The sequence below is a fragment of the Buceros rhinoceros genome, unplaced genomic scaffold (genome assembly GCF_000710305.1).
Source record: "Buceros rhinoceros silvestris isolate BGI_N320 unplaced genomic scaffold, ASM71030v1 scaffold895, whole genome shotgun sequence".
Classification (NCBI taxonomy): Eukaryota; Metazoa; Chordata; class Aves; order Bucerotiformes; family Bucerotidae; genus Buceros; species Buceros rhinoceros.
In genome coordinates, this window is record NW_010412058.1 from 1 (window position 1) to 12,474 (window position 12,474).

At 38.1% G+C, this 12,474-nt stretch overlaps 1 protein-coding gene across 1 annotated transcript; it reads right to left on the minus strand.

The window, feature by feature from the left end:
* Nucleotides 1-85: 85 nt before the first annotated feature.
* LOC104488745 (splicing factor 3B subunit 1-like) lies at nt 86-9,587 on the minus strand (the record flags this gene model as incomplete). The annotated part of the gene is made up of 9 exons (XM_010136205.1): nt 9,443-9,587; nt 6,930-7,096; nt 5,563-5,664; nt 4,805-4,919; nt 2,882-2,961; nt 2,023-2,190; nt 1,635-1,869; nt 630-842; nt 86-207 (listed from the first exon to the last, which is right to left on the minus strand). Coding segments are annotated over exons 1-9 (1,347 nt in total), but the record flags the coding sequence as incomplete, so codon positions are not given.
* Nucleotides 9,588-12,474: the final 2,887 nt, after the last annotated feature.

Below are 12,474 nucleotides of genomic sequence, written 5' to 3' on the forward strand. Positions count from 1 at the left end.
GGGGGGCGGTGTTTACAAAAAAAATCAATATCCTATGGCAGAAAAAAACCCCATGGTCTGCTGTATTTTAATCCACCGCGATTACCTTATATCCTTCGGGAAACATAGCATCCAATTCTTCATCAGAAAGTGGTCTGTTTCTCTCATCTATTTCCCTTTCCCACCGCCAAGCCTGCAGCTGCTCAGGAGTCATGCTCATGATATGACCTATATTCAAATTAAAGATAATTAAAACATACTTAATATAAAAAACCCCTGTATGCAGAAGGAGATGATTTGGTTACTTAACCTTTAACCTTTGGCTTTCTTGAGCCAAAGTTTCCACAGCATGTGAAATCTGTGACCAGATTTCTTACTGTGACCAGTAAGATACCAAACTTTTAGCGAGCCTTTTACTAATTTTTTACCAATTAAATTGAACAGGAACTGACATATAACCTTAGCACTAATTCCCCTCCAGACCTCAGCTGTTGTGAGCATTAAAAATTGAAAACTGAGCATATCCTGACCGCTTTCATATACAAGCAGGAAAACATGTTAGGCAGAAGTCTATTTCAAAATATAAGGTAACAGTAAATGCCTTGTTTGCACAACAGAAAGTGAAGCCCTGGAAAACAGACTGGACTCACCCGGTGTCGGAGTTGCCATGTTCATGGCTGGTGTACCAATGGGGGTTTTGCCAGGTGTCAGAACAGGAGTGCTACCACCCATCTGGCTCGCAGGTGTTTCATCCCATCGTGACTTCCTTTTACTCGCTCCTGGGGTAGGTGTCTCACCAATGGAGTCACCACCTCTATCCGTACGAGGCGTCTCAGCCCATCCACTGCCATGTCCCGGAGTATCTATGGAAAAACAAAACACTTTTTGCAGGCAGCTGAACAGTACATACTTCAACTACAATTACTGACAACACTAACTATTCTCTAACTGTCAATATCTAAATGCGTTTTCAGTATCTCACCCTCACATCTACACAAATTAACAAGTACCAAATAAAAAAACGGCACTGGACAAAAAGTGAAGTCTTCTTTGATGGACATTGAAAAACCACAAGCATTACACTACAGATCCACAGAGAACTTGACTTCACGAAAAAGTCATCTTCTTGCTGAATCATAGCATATATAGATAAAATTCTAAAAAATAAAGAGAACTCAGATATTCTAAAAATTGGGCAAAGTACTCCCTTGAGCACTCCCCTGATAAAAGGATTAAAGAACACTGGTGTTTCCCCATTCTGACACAAAAAGCCTAATTCAAATTAAGCAGGTGAGAAAATGCTTCCAAAACTTGTTGTAATGCTGTCCTCTTCAAAACAGTCAGAAACAACACACAAAAATGTATCACAAAAAGCAACTCAATGTGAGCTCCTTTAGATACTAAAATCCCAGCCTGCAGCAGTCACTAGATATAACATAGAACTTTGATTCCATTTTTGAGCAGAGGTACTTTCACAGATGCAAGTTAAGGCAGAATTCAGTGCTATAAACCCAGATACATCACTTCCCATCAACCACTAGATGTCAGAACATAACCACTTCTTGCCTGGTTTTTGAATCTACTTAAGGCAAAAAAAATCCTATGCAATTAACTACTCAAAACTTATCACACGCTTTACAGTCTGCCATAAATACCTCTTTCTGTTTTAGGTGTTTCATCCCATCGGTTTTTACGTGCACTGGAAGTGGCACCTCCATGGCCTGGTGTTGCGTGACCAGGAGTGTCCCGTCCAGGTGTTGCAGCTCCTGCCGGTGTATGACTGGGAGTCGGATCCCATATTTTTGAGCCTGGGGTGGCACCAGGAGTTTCACTACCCTTTGCACGGCCTGGGGTTTCATCCCATCGCAGAGATGGTGTATGTCCAGGAGTCTATACAAGACAAAACCAGAAGTATGACTATGGCTCATATTATACATTAAAAGATTGCTAGTTACTTCAGTAGAGTAAGAAGCTTCTGGAATTCAAGAGGACTGGCCTTAAGAACGTCTTCTGAGATAAGCTGATGAACACTAGGATTATTACCTCTGCTTGATCCCAACTGGATAATTTTTTAGGTGTGGCACCAGGAGTCTGATCAGCTGTCTGATCCCAACGCCGTTTGCGTTTTGAAGGTGGCTGAGATGCAGCTCCATTGACGACTTTAAGCTCTCCAGCTTTAGCTTTTTCAGCTAGTTGTTGCCTAATTTCCCTCTATTCAAGGGCACAAAAACACAAAACAGAAGAAGGTCTGTTCAGATTATACCTTTAAAAGAGATTTTTCAGTCGTATCCTATCTTATGCTATCTTTTGTGGTTTTGCCCAAATAGCATGCAATTAGCTATTCCTTTAATTTCAAGTCCATTCTCTTCTCAAATTTCTCTACACTGATAGAGAGCTATGTGTTTGGAGGGGCTGTTTCTGAAGTTATTTCTTATAAAAGCCATTATTTTACTACAAATGCAAACGCATGGAGAATTCCGAGTGCTATCAGCTTCTGTCACCTATACGTATGCCTTAAAAATCATTACACACCTGTTTCAAACAAGTTCCACTTCAGTAAATTAAAGGTGAGTCAGTCAGAAAACGTGTTCATGTGAGTTATAAAAGTCCCGAAATTCTTATCTAAAATTCTGAAACGATGTTAAAACAACATGGTAGCTCAGACTGTTTTTCACTTATCAATGGATCCATAAGCAGTAAGATTGTCAAAATTATAAAGTAATTCGTCAATTACGGCAAGTCAAGTAGGGTAAATCAATGTAACCTACAGAGGTCCCTGGCACTACAAGATCTTGTTCCAACTTGCTGTAGGTACTACACAAGAAATTCCGTTCCCACTTTGTTAACATGCTTTCAGAGGCTGTAAAATGAAACTCAGTGGAAAACCCTCCCTGGCACACACCTCTTCTTTTGTTAAATGCTGTTCACGCATAACATCCATGTATGTTCTGGCATTCATTTTGGGGTCTGGTGTCTTCCCTCCTGTAGAAGAGAACAGCAACAGGAATGGAGCACAATGAGTACAGGATAAACACAAACTACTGATTTTTTCTACTGTCCTGCTCTAATATTATATTATTCCATGATCAGTTAATTTTACTTTTTGATTGAAAATTTTAAAAATTACATGTATCTTACGTTTATTCAGTTTGCTGATCAATTTAACCTGTTTGAACACAAACATAACTACTGCAGTTTCAAACAAATGCTTTAAAGCCGATATAAATGATAAAATGACAACACAGTTAAGAGTCTTCAGAAGTGATGGGTTCCTGGGTTGCTAATCCGGAATACGTACACTTTCGTGCCTTTGTCTCCATCAGCAGTTCTGACTTCAAGCAGCAGAATAGAAGCCTAGAAAATTATCTCTTTACCATTAGTAACACTTTGGAAAGATTTATATTCAAAACATTACCTTGTGTAAGCTGTTAAATCCTAGTTGTTATCTGACTACAAATAACTATTGCACACCTAAGTAACATTTAAAATGTTTTATCATAAAGACCCATTTCTAAGTTTGACAAATCTGGACACAACTCCCAGATCTTCTAGCGTCATATTGTAAACGGGCTTCATTAAAAACAAAACAAAACAAACTAAAAAAACCCAAAAATCTGTTTAATGACCCTTTCCCCCGCTTCTCTTCTCAAGGTACAACTGTGATTGGGAGCCAAATGCGATACACCACACATACCACCGCAACGATACTCACAGGTAACGGGTTTTGTATACCTTATGTTGTTTTATGCTGTGTATCTTGCGTTTAATTAAACTTTTAAATATTTTACGAGAAGCCCAACTTTATAAAAATTAAACTTGACAAGAAAAACACTTTTCTTTAAGAAAAATGTGTAGATATGCTATAGGAGTGGTATAGCATTATAATTTAGGGAAAAAAATAAACAACTGAGACATTTCTACGCTGAAGATCATTGCCCAATTGGCTGTGTCATTCTGACACTAGCTTTGATAGGACTTTCCTTTGGAATACTTTTTCACCATAATCTACACAGGATGTGTTGAACTGCACCCTTAAGAATGCAGACAGGACTGGCATATAGCAGTACTGCTGTAGGAAAGAAATTAAGGACAGTTAGTATGGGCCTGTGAATGCTGACAACACATGTTTATATCAATTACAATTAAGCAAGTAAAATAATTAATATCCCTACTAATTCATGCAGGCTGAAATTCTCATTTGTAACACCTGCAAAATAGCTACTAATTTTAAGCCAACGGGCACCTTATTGCCACACGTGAAACTCACACACCTGAAGAAAGTTTCTGCCAGACCCACTAACACCCCTTTTCCTGACTTGCATTCTCAAATTACCAGAGAGACTTGAACTATTAACAGTATCCAAGTCTTACATACACTTTTGTTTCTTTTAGCTATACCACCTAAGTTTACATAGGATGGTAAGAATCAGGTGCTCTGTTTTGAGAGCTAGCATTTCAAAAGCAGTAGCTCTGTAAATCTATGACTTGGAATGAAAACTTTCAAGGTACTGAAAGAATCTGAGCACTCAATACACAAGTTGTTCAAAGCATAATGCACAACCCAAAACAAAATGAAAAGAGAAACCTTTAACCCTTTGTGTTTCTATGGCAATGGCTCATTATTTTCTTGTCCTTCTACCTGGAAAGAAAACTCGTATTATAAAGATGAAGAATATGGCATCTAGGTTTTCAACCAAATCTCTATGAAAAGGGGATGTTTAAAACAAAACTAAGTTTATAAGCATGCCAACAGAAATCAAAGGGCTAAAGACAATTAAAGACAAACAAACTGCATAAAGGGTATAGAAAAGTCAAAATAAATTACCATCTGCAAAAGGATCAAGACGCTCAGGGGAAATTATCATCATCCGCCTGTGCTTTTTGTACTCATCTTCCCGATCCGCAATCTTTTGAGGACGGTGTTCTGCAAAAGGATCATACTAGAAATCGAAAACAGCTTGTTAGTCACAGATGTACAAAGAACAACAGGAGAAGTATCTCATGACCATAATCCTATATTTCTTTTCAGTATTACTAAAAAGGTTTACTTTATTTTTAATCTCAACTATGCAGGAATGTCAAAACACTGAAATTTTATTTTTTAACACATAATTTCTTATGAAATAACTTCTGACAAAAATTTATTCACTCATTACCAAAGCATTTGATGCTGTCGACCCTTCCCCTTTTCTTTGCAGGGAAACTAAACTCTATTTCACATGCTTTTAAATTTCACAGGAAAATATTCCAAGAATATAAACCTAAGTGATAATATTTTCTTTACAAAAATAGAGGACATTAAGTTTTCCAGACATTTTGATTTTTGACATATCTGACCTATTAAAAAAAAAAAATTAAAAGTTTAATGTATATGCCCACATGGCCTTTACATGAAGAAGTGCTGATTTTTATCATCCTGTGGAATTCTAAACTAAAGCAGTAACAAGCTTACAGCAAAATTAAAATACCACAGTCCTTTACATACGTCTTTTTATTTCCAACAAACAAGACTTTGTCTCAGAAAACTTTCACACTTCTTTCTCCTAGCAATAGTATTTTACTGTGCCTTCAATTAAGATGTACCTGTTCAGTAGACTGCGGTATGTCATTAAGCAATGCCACTGGAGCATGGTACCCCGGCTTCTTCTGGCCAAGCAAACTTGTAGAAGGGTAGTCATCATCATCCTGGCAGTAAAAAAGACATGGCAATTTTGTTGTGTTGATATTGAGATAAAATGATGTCAAAACAACATACTGGGGTCACAGAAAACATGAAAAAGGACAACTAGAATAGTTAATTCAAAATTTTAGCAGCTTTCTCATATAGCTTCTATTATTACTCCCAAACTGCTGAATCAGATAAACCTACCAACATACTAAAAAGGTAGCTTTTTCTCTACAAGACTCAAGTATTCTGCAGTACACTACATTTAACCAAGCATGTTGTCCATTCTAGTTCTAAAAAAAGTCTGTTTCCTATCAGCACTATTAATACGGTTCCTTAGCTGGCATGTGAAATTCAAATCATTCTTTTCTTAAGTGCCAACTAGATTAGAAATAAAACTTTAGTAAACAGCCTTATAAAAACCTCCCTCAGAAACAGTAAAAATTCAGAAATATATTAATTTAGTTATATCTTCTCAATCACAATGGCAATAACAAGTACTTGGAATGTGTAAAATGTTTTTGCTATCTATTTCCTCATATTAGAAGCCAGTTTCTGTGCAGTAATTTACAGCAACTCAAAAAGAAAAAATGCTCTTAAAACTATGAACTGATTTCAGTGAGACGCTGTAATGGAAATTTTTAATTAAAGAATTCTTATAAGTCTAGAAATGACACATAGTACATCACTAAAAAAAATATATCAACTAGTATTGAACTGAACATGACAATCTGCCTTCCTCTTAAAAGTAATTCACTTGATGTAATATGTATTTGCCCACGTATTTATGGTGAAAACTGTAGTTTCTGATCGCTCCTGGTCAAACGTTTAACATTAGAAAACAACATAAACTAATCTCACAAGCAGGAATCATAAGGGACATAATACAGTGAAAAAGTCAATCCTCAAAAACTGCTCTGAAATTTGAAATTAAATAGAAACAAATCTTAAGATAGTCACTTAAGTTTGTTGGGCCAGATTTTATTATATTTTTTCACTATCATTTTTCATCTTGGCAGCAACAACAGAACGAAGTTAATTATTCCAGTCAAGGTGATGAAGTACCAGGCCACAACCTTTTGCCTTCTCCTCGGGCCCATGTGACTTTCAAAGCACAATCCATACAAGAAGTACAAGCTCCCCAAATAAGACATATTTAGACCAGTACAGTTTTAATGACAGTAACTGCTTTTACTGAAGCAACTGCTATTAAAAATTACTGACAGTTAATTCTGGAATACTTAGAATGCGAGCCCTAAACGAACAAACACAGAAAATCACTTACATCTTCCAATTCAGTTGCTGCAATAGAAGTGACATATCCAGCAAACCTGCTGTCACTGCCACCATAAATTTCTTGATCATAATATCCGGTGGAATCAAGGCCTACTCCTTGTGCTTCATCAAGAGCAGGCTTTTTTCCTTGAATTTCTCGAATTTGTGCTTCAATATCTAGGGTGAAGACATACACACAAACAAAAATCAGGTCTTTTTACAGATAGACAAAAAATGTAGTACTTATTGCTATGTACAGCAACCTGGGTTTTTCACCCAATTTCAAATATTATCTCTAAAGAAATAAACAAATATGACACATAAAACTATAAAATCCCACCGTTTATAAGCAGCTTTTCCTTCAATTGAATGGCCTAAAGCAAACTATTCAGGCCCACAGTTAATGTATCTCACCTCCCCACAAAAATAGCAGAGAAAGTATTTTTACAGCACTGTAGTATTTCTCAAAAAATGGAATCCTCTCATTAAAAAAGCCTTTCCAATTGTTATGATCAACTAACGGGCTGATTTTGCTAACTTAAACAAATCTGCTCAAAAGAGTGCCTGCATGAGCTTCCAAATCTGACAACATTTAATAAAACACTGTATTGTGTTATCTAACATATTGTAAAGCTGTATTATATTTGAACAAATAAAACCCCACAACCCTCTAATATGCCACTGGATACCAAGTTAGCAAAAAAGAAAATAAAATTAGAAGTTAGGACCAGTTTCTTCTCACTCCGACAGCTCAAATGTTATTTACTCATGATTATTCCTGCCTGCACCAGCATCTTTGAAGAGTCTACTTTTCTTCTGGACAACAAAAAGCTTACCCTTCACACAGGGCAAGTGGGAACTTTGTCAATATTTTAATTGAACTGCCAGCCCTGTAAATGTCAAAGTCAAGGCTGGGTCCTTTTCTTATCACGAAGTGCCAATAATAAAATAAAATAATTTAAAAAAACCCTAAACGCCACACTGTAAGCCAGCGTATGCCTCCTGGACAAAGGTATGTTTTCTGTAGAGGTAAGTGAACACGTAGTTTTACCTGACAAACCTTTGCCATATACCTACGAGTGGGAATAGCAGGACTGAGTGTTCATGTATAGCCTGCAGGACTGACAGTTAGAGATACTAACTTCACTTCAGACCTAGCAAAGCTAGCAGCAAATCTGCAATTCCTGCAGTGGTCTAGTGGGGAAAGAAAGGAACTGCATAAATGCTTCTAAACTCATCAAGAGTCCCATGCACAGAAGATACATCACAGCAGCTGATAAGGTGAATCATGCTCCAGCCAGTTAAGAGCTCCCATCGATGTTTTGCAGCTATCTAGGACAGAGTAATCTGGACAGTCATCTCTGCGTTACAGAAACTCACAGTATTTGCCTTGAACTCATGAGAAGCTGAAACCTGACGAAAGCCTTCTACTGCTACGAAAGCCTTCTACTTCCAGTCACCTGAATCCCTCCCCCACATACATCGAGCTCCCCTAAAATCCTCCACAGCACAGGGGATTCCAGCAAGTCCAGAACTTGAGACATGTTACTCCCCAACAAGTTAGTTCCTGGAGAAGCGGCAGAAAGAAACTACTGTCCAATTAGGAATCTGTCTTGCCCACTGTCCTCGTTTGCATTAGAACAGAACTCATTCTGTTCAGTGATTTTACTTTCCAGCTCAGTCTTTGAAACTAACTGCACTTCCTGCGGCAGAAAGAAACTACTGTCCAATTAGGAATCTGTCTTGCCCACTGTCCTCGTTTGCATTAGAACAGAACTCATTCTGTTCAGTGATTTTACTTTCCAGCTCAGTCTTTTGAAACTAACTGCACTTCCTGAAGCCTTCCATTCCATGTACATCATATTCGGTATAAAGCTGAGGGTCTCACTCTCTGCCTTGCCCTCCTCTTCACTGGCAGACGTCCGAGGAGGACTCTGTCTGTTCTACCTTTGATCCCAGGCCATGCATCCCTGACTCCAGTTCCAGAATCCAGCTCCTCCATCTGCTTTCCATCTGCTGCTGAGCTCAGCCTGGGCCTTCCCCAGTGTCTGCCCTGCAGCATCACTGGTGATGTGGTTGTCATCAGAGGGGTTGGGTTCAGAATTGGTATTGTATATAGTTGTATATATTTCCTTTTATTATTAGTATTATCATTAAAGCAGTTTTAGTTTTCTTTTCCAATCCATAGTCTCTCTCCTTTATTCCCTTTTTCTCTCCCCTCTTTGGTAAGGGGTAATAGAGAGCATCTGTCATTTGTCTAATATATGGCCCAGCTCTAACTCTTGAGACCCACAGAGGTTTCAGATCATCTTCAGAACCATACCACATGCATCCCGTTTACCAGCGTCATCTGAAGGTACTCCATCTTTGTGAAGTCATCCTCTTACATGGTTATGAAATGGATACAACTCAAATACTTTTCTCACAGATTTTTTAGTTGTTTATACTTCTTCCAAAGAGCAAATCAAGTTTCTGATTCCTCTTGCAGCCTGGGGCAATCAGCACTGGGGTAAAGGGGAATACCTGAAGCCTCCACTGCTACCAAGGACAACACTACTAGCATGGAGCACTTTTCACAGAACTGTGACATTGCATATTTCTGAAGAGCAGTTACTAGACCATCACACTGCCTCTTTAGTAGTATATCGAATTCTGATGTCACATCCATAGTTGCAACCAACTTCAAGACAAAAAAGCCTACAGATGTTGCCTAAAATGTAAAAGCCTTTCCATCATCTGTCCACTGAATCAACCTGACCATATAGCTCAGCCAGTAAAGCACCAGTAAGTATTCTGCCACGCAGGATGGGCCACAGGGATTTGGTACTACAAGAGTCAGTTGTAAGATCCCTGCACAAAAGCGTTAATTCGAAAGTATTTTCCTTTTAATAGCTCTTACCAACAATTTACATACAAAGGCCTTGTTCTCTTATTTCAGTTTTTAAAATAGCGACATTTATTTTTAAAATAGCTACATTTACTGAAGAGGGTGCAGATCTCATTACTGGGCCTTCTCCTTTCAATTACCATGACTACAAGTGTTTGCAGACTAAGGAGCATTCTCATTTTCTTACAGCAAAATCCGTTGGGTCATCCATACCATAACAGAAAGTTTGCATAGGGTCTATAGGGTTAACAAACCCCACTTATGACCACCATTATTTTCCACTAATGCCATGAAGCACTCTGCAGAGCCTGACATGCCACATCCATTTGAAATGCCACAAAAAACCTTTAACCAGGTCTAAAAGCTCTGCAGCCAGGGGTAGCCTAATTGCTAGTTGAGAAAGCATCATGCATTTAGCTGGAAAAGGCTACTTTGACATTAAAGATGTGTTTACCTTCCTTGATCTAAGTCCACGTCCTATTTAACAAAGCACTTAAATACAAATCAAATTAAGAAAGGGTAGTCGCAAAGCTTAAAAAAATACATTGTGTAAAGCTAAGTGTTTGTTTGACGATTTAGTCAACCAGGACATAAGAGAAACTTCAGTCAAAGACAGAGAAACAGTAAAGGGAGCGGGATTTTTTTTTAAGGGGAAAATAATATCCTACTGCTCATTCCTTTTTCTGTATTTTATTCTATTTAATATATTTTTGGTACTTTAAAAGAAATAAATTTAGCATGCATCAATTTAGTTGATTTGAAGCATACCATAAATGTTAAATATTATTACAGTCAATGTATTTGAAGTCACTGAAAATCTAGCTCACAGCCAGATCATGACAGCCTTTTGCAAAATACATACTCCATCAGCATACAGGTAGTTCTGCTTGCAACGTTTGGAGCATAAGACATTATTCATCACAAAAAAAGAAAGAAGACTCAGACCCAATACTGGAGTCATATTTTACAGTGTAGTTTCACGTTTTCATGCCTTATCATATTTTTGCACATTTAGTTTGCACTGTGCAGTTTTATTTCTAGCTTCTTTGGCACTCTCACACACTTAGGTCTCTCTATTATGTTTGGTGGTCTCTTTGCTCTTTTCTGAGCAAGAAAAAAAATTTTCTAAATAAAAAAAACTACCTTCAACAGCCTTCAAATCTCAAGCATTTATTAAGGCTTTATTAGCTGCCATTTAAAACTAAACAAAAAGTCCCCCCCCTTAAGCTATGTAACTGAAAAAATCTCAAACTGGTTTGAGACCTCTTTCAAGTTGTGTCTTGAACACATCAATTGACAAGTATTTAACAAACAGTTCAAAGATGTGAGAAGTCTTCGAAGACAATTTAGTAACAAATCAATTTGGAAAACCAGTCAGGAGCTGAAAAAAAGTAAGATAGGAGAGAACTGAGAAGAAAAATAACCGAGTTGTTGACTTAATTACCTCCATGTTAGTAAAGACAGTATTACATGATCATACCCAGTTATACATAATTTGAGTACCTACACCCTCCCTCTTAAAACCTGTTCTGATACACCACCAATCAAAGCACAAGCAACTGGAAGGATGTTAATGTTTTCACTAAAGTCAAGGGACCACCATATGCTTCAGTAAATAAGCAATTTAAGTTTAAAAAAAACACCACGACAATAATTTTACTGTTTTATTTTTAAGATCTCTTTAGGTGATAGGAGAGGCAGAGCACCCTGATGGGTAATACTCAGGTAGTACCTCACGCAAGCCTTATGCATGAGTACAAACAAAAGACAGGACAATTTCTGAATCCTAGAAAAATGTTCTAAAATGCTAGGGAAAAAAATCAAATTAATTAAAAAAAAAAAAGAGTGAGGACAATAGTTATAGCTTTTCCTCACCCTCAAACTCAAATTAGGTCTGCAGTGTTAAACGCTACATTAATCTCATATCCATGGGAGATGATGCCTCTCCATTTGAAATGTTTTTTCAACGCAGTTTTGCTGCCCTCAAAGGCAATAAATACCTGGGCCCCCTGCCTACCTCACAGTGTACAACCACTGTCCTGAAGTAGTTTTTGATGAGTGACTTACAGATGTAAATGAAAATAAAGCACCGATCACCTATCAGACCCAAGCAAGATCAAAAGCAAGAACACAGAAGCAGTACAATTCTAAAAATTATTCTCCCTTGCCTTAAGATATTTAAGAACAAAGCAAACCACAGACATTGTCCAAAAACAAATCCGAAGCTTTCTGTTGTGCTATAAAGAGCTGGAAGCAGCAGAGAACGCAGCCACAAAGCACCTCCGAGAACAACACACTGCCTATGAACGCCCTCACTCATTCAGCTGCTCAGAGACCCATTTTCCGACGTGAACACCCAGCCGGCGGGAAATTTCCGTGCTAAAATGGCAGTTGAAATGCTTTACACCCCTCTGTTTTTTTTTTTCCTTCGGGGTATTTTTCTCAGTAAGCACCACACTGACACGATGATTAGTAACAGCTCGGGACACGCTGACTTCAGCGGGCAACACCCATTTGCCCTCCCTCTTTAAACAGTTTACTGCGGACCCAGGCCAAAGGGCTCGGTCAGAGCAATAACCATTTGTAATCGACGTTTGCGGGGTGAAACGTACAGGAGACGTACAGCGTGATTTTCACCGAGCGCCTGCCGAGGGCTCGACGCGAGCGG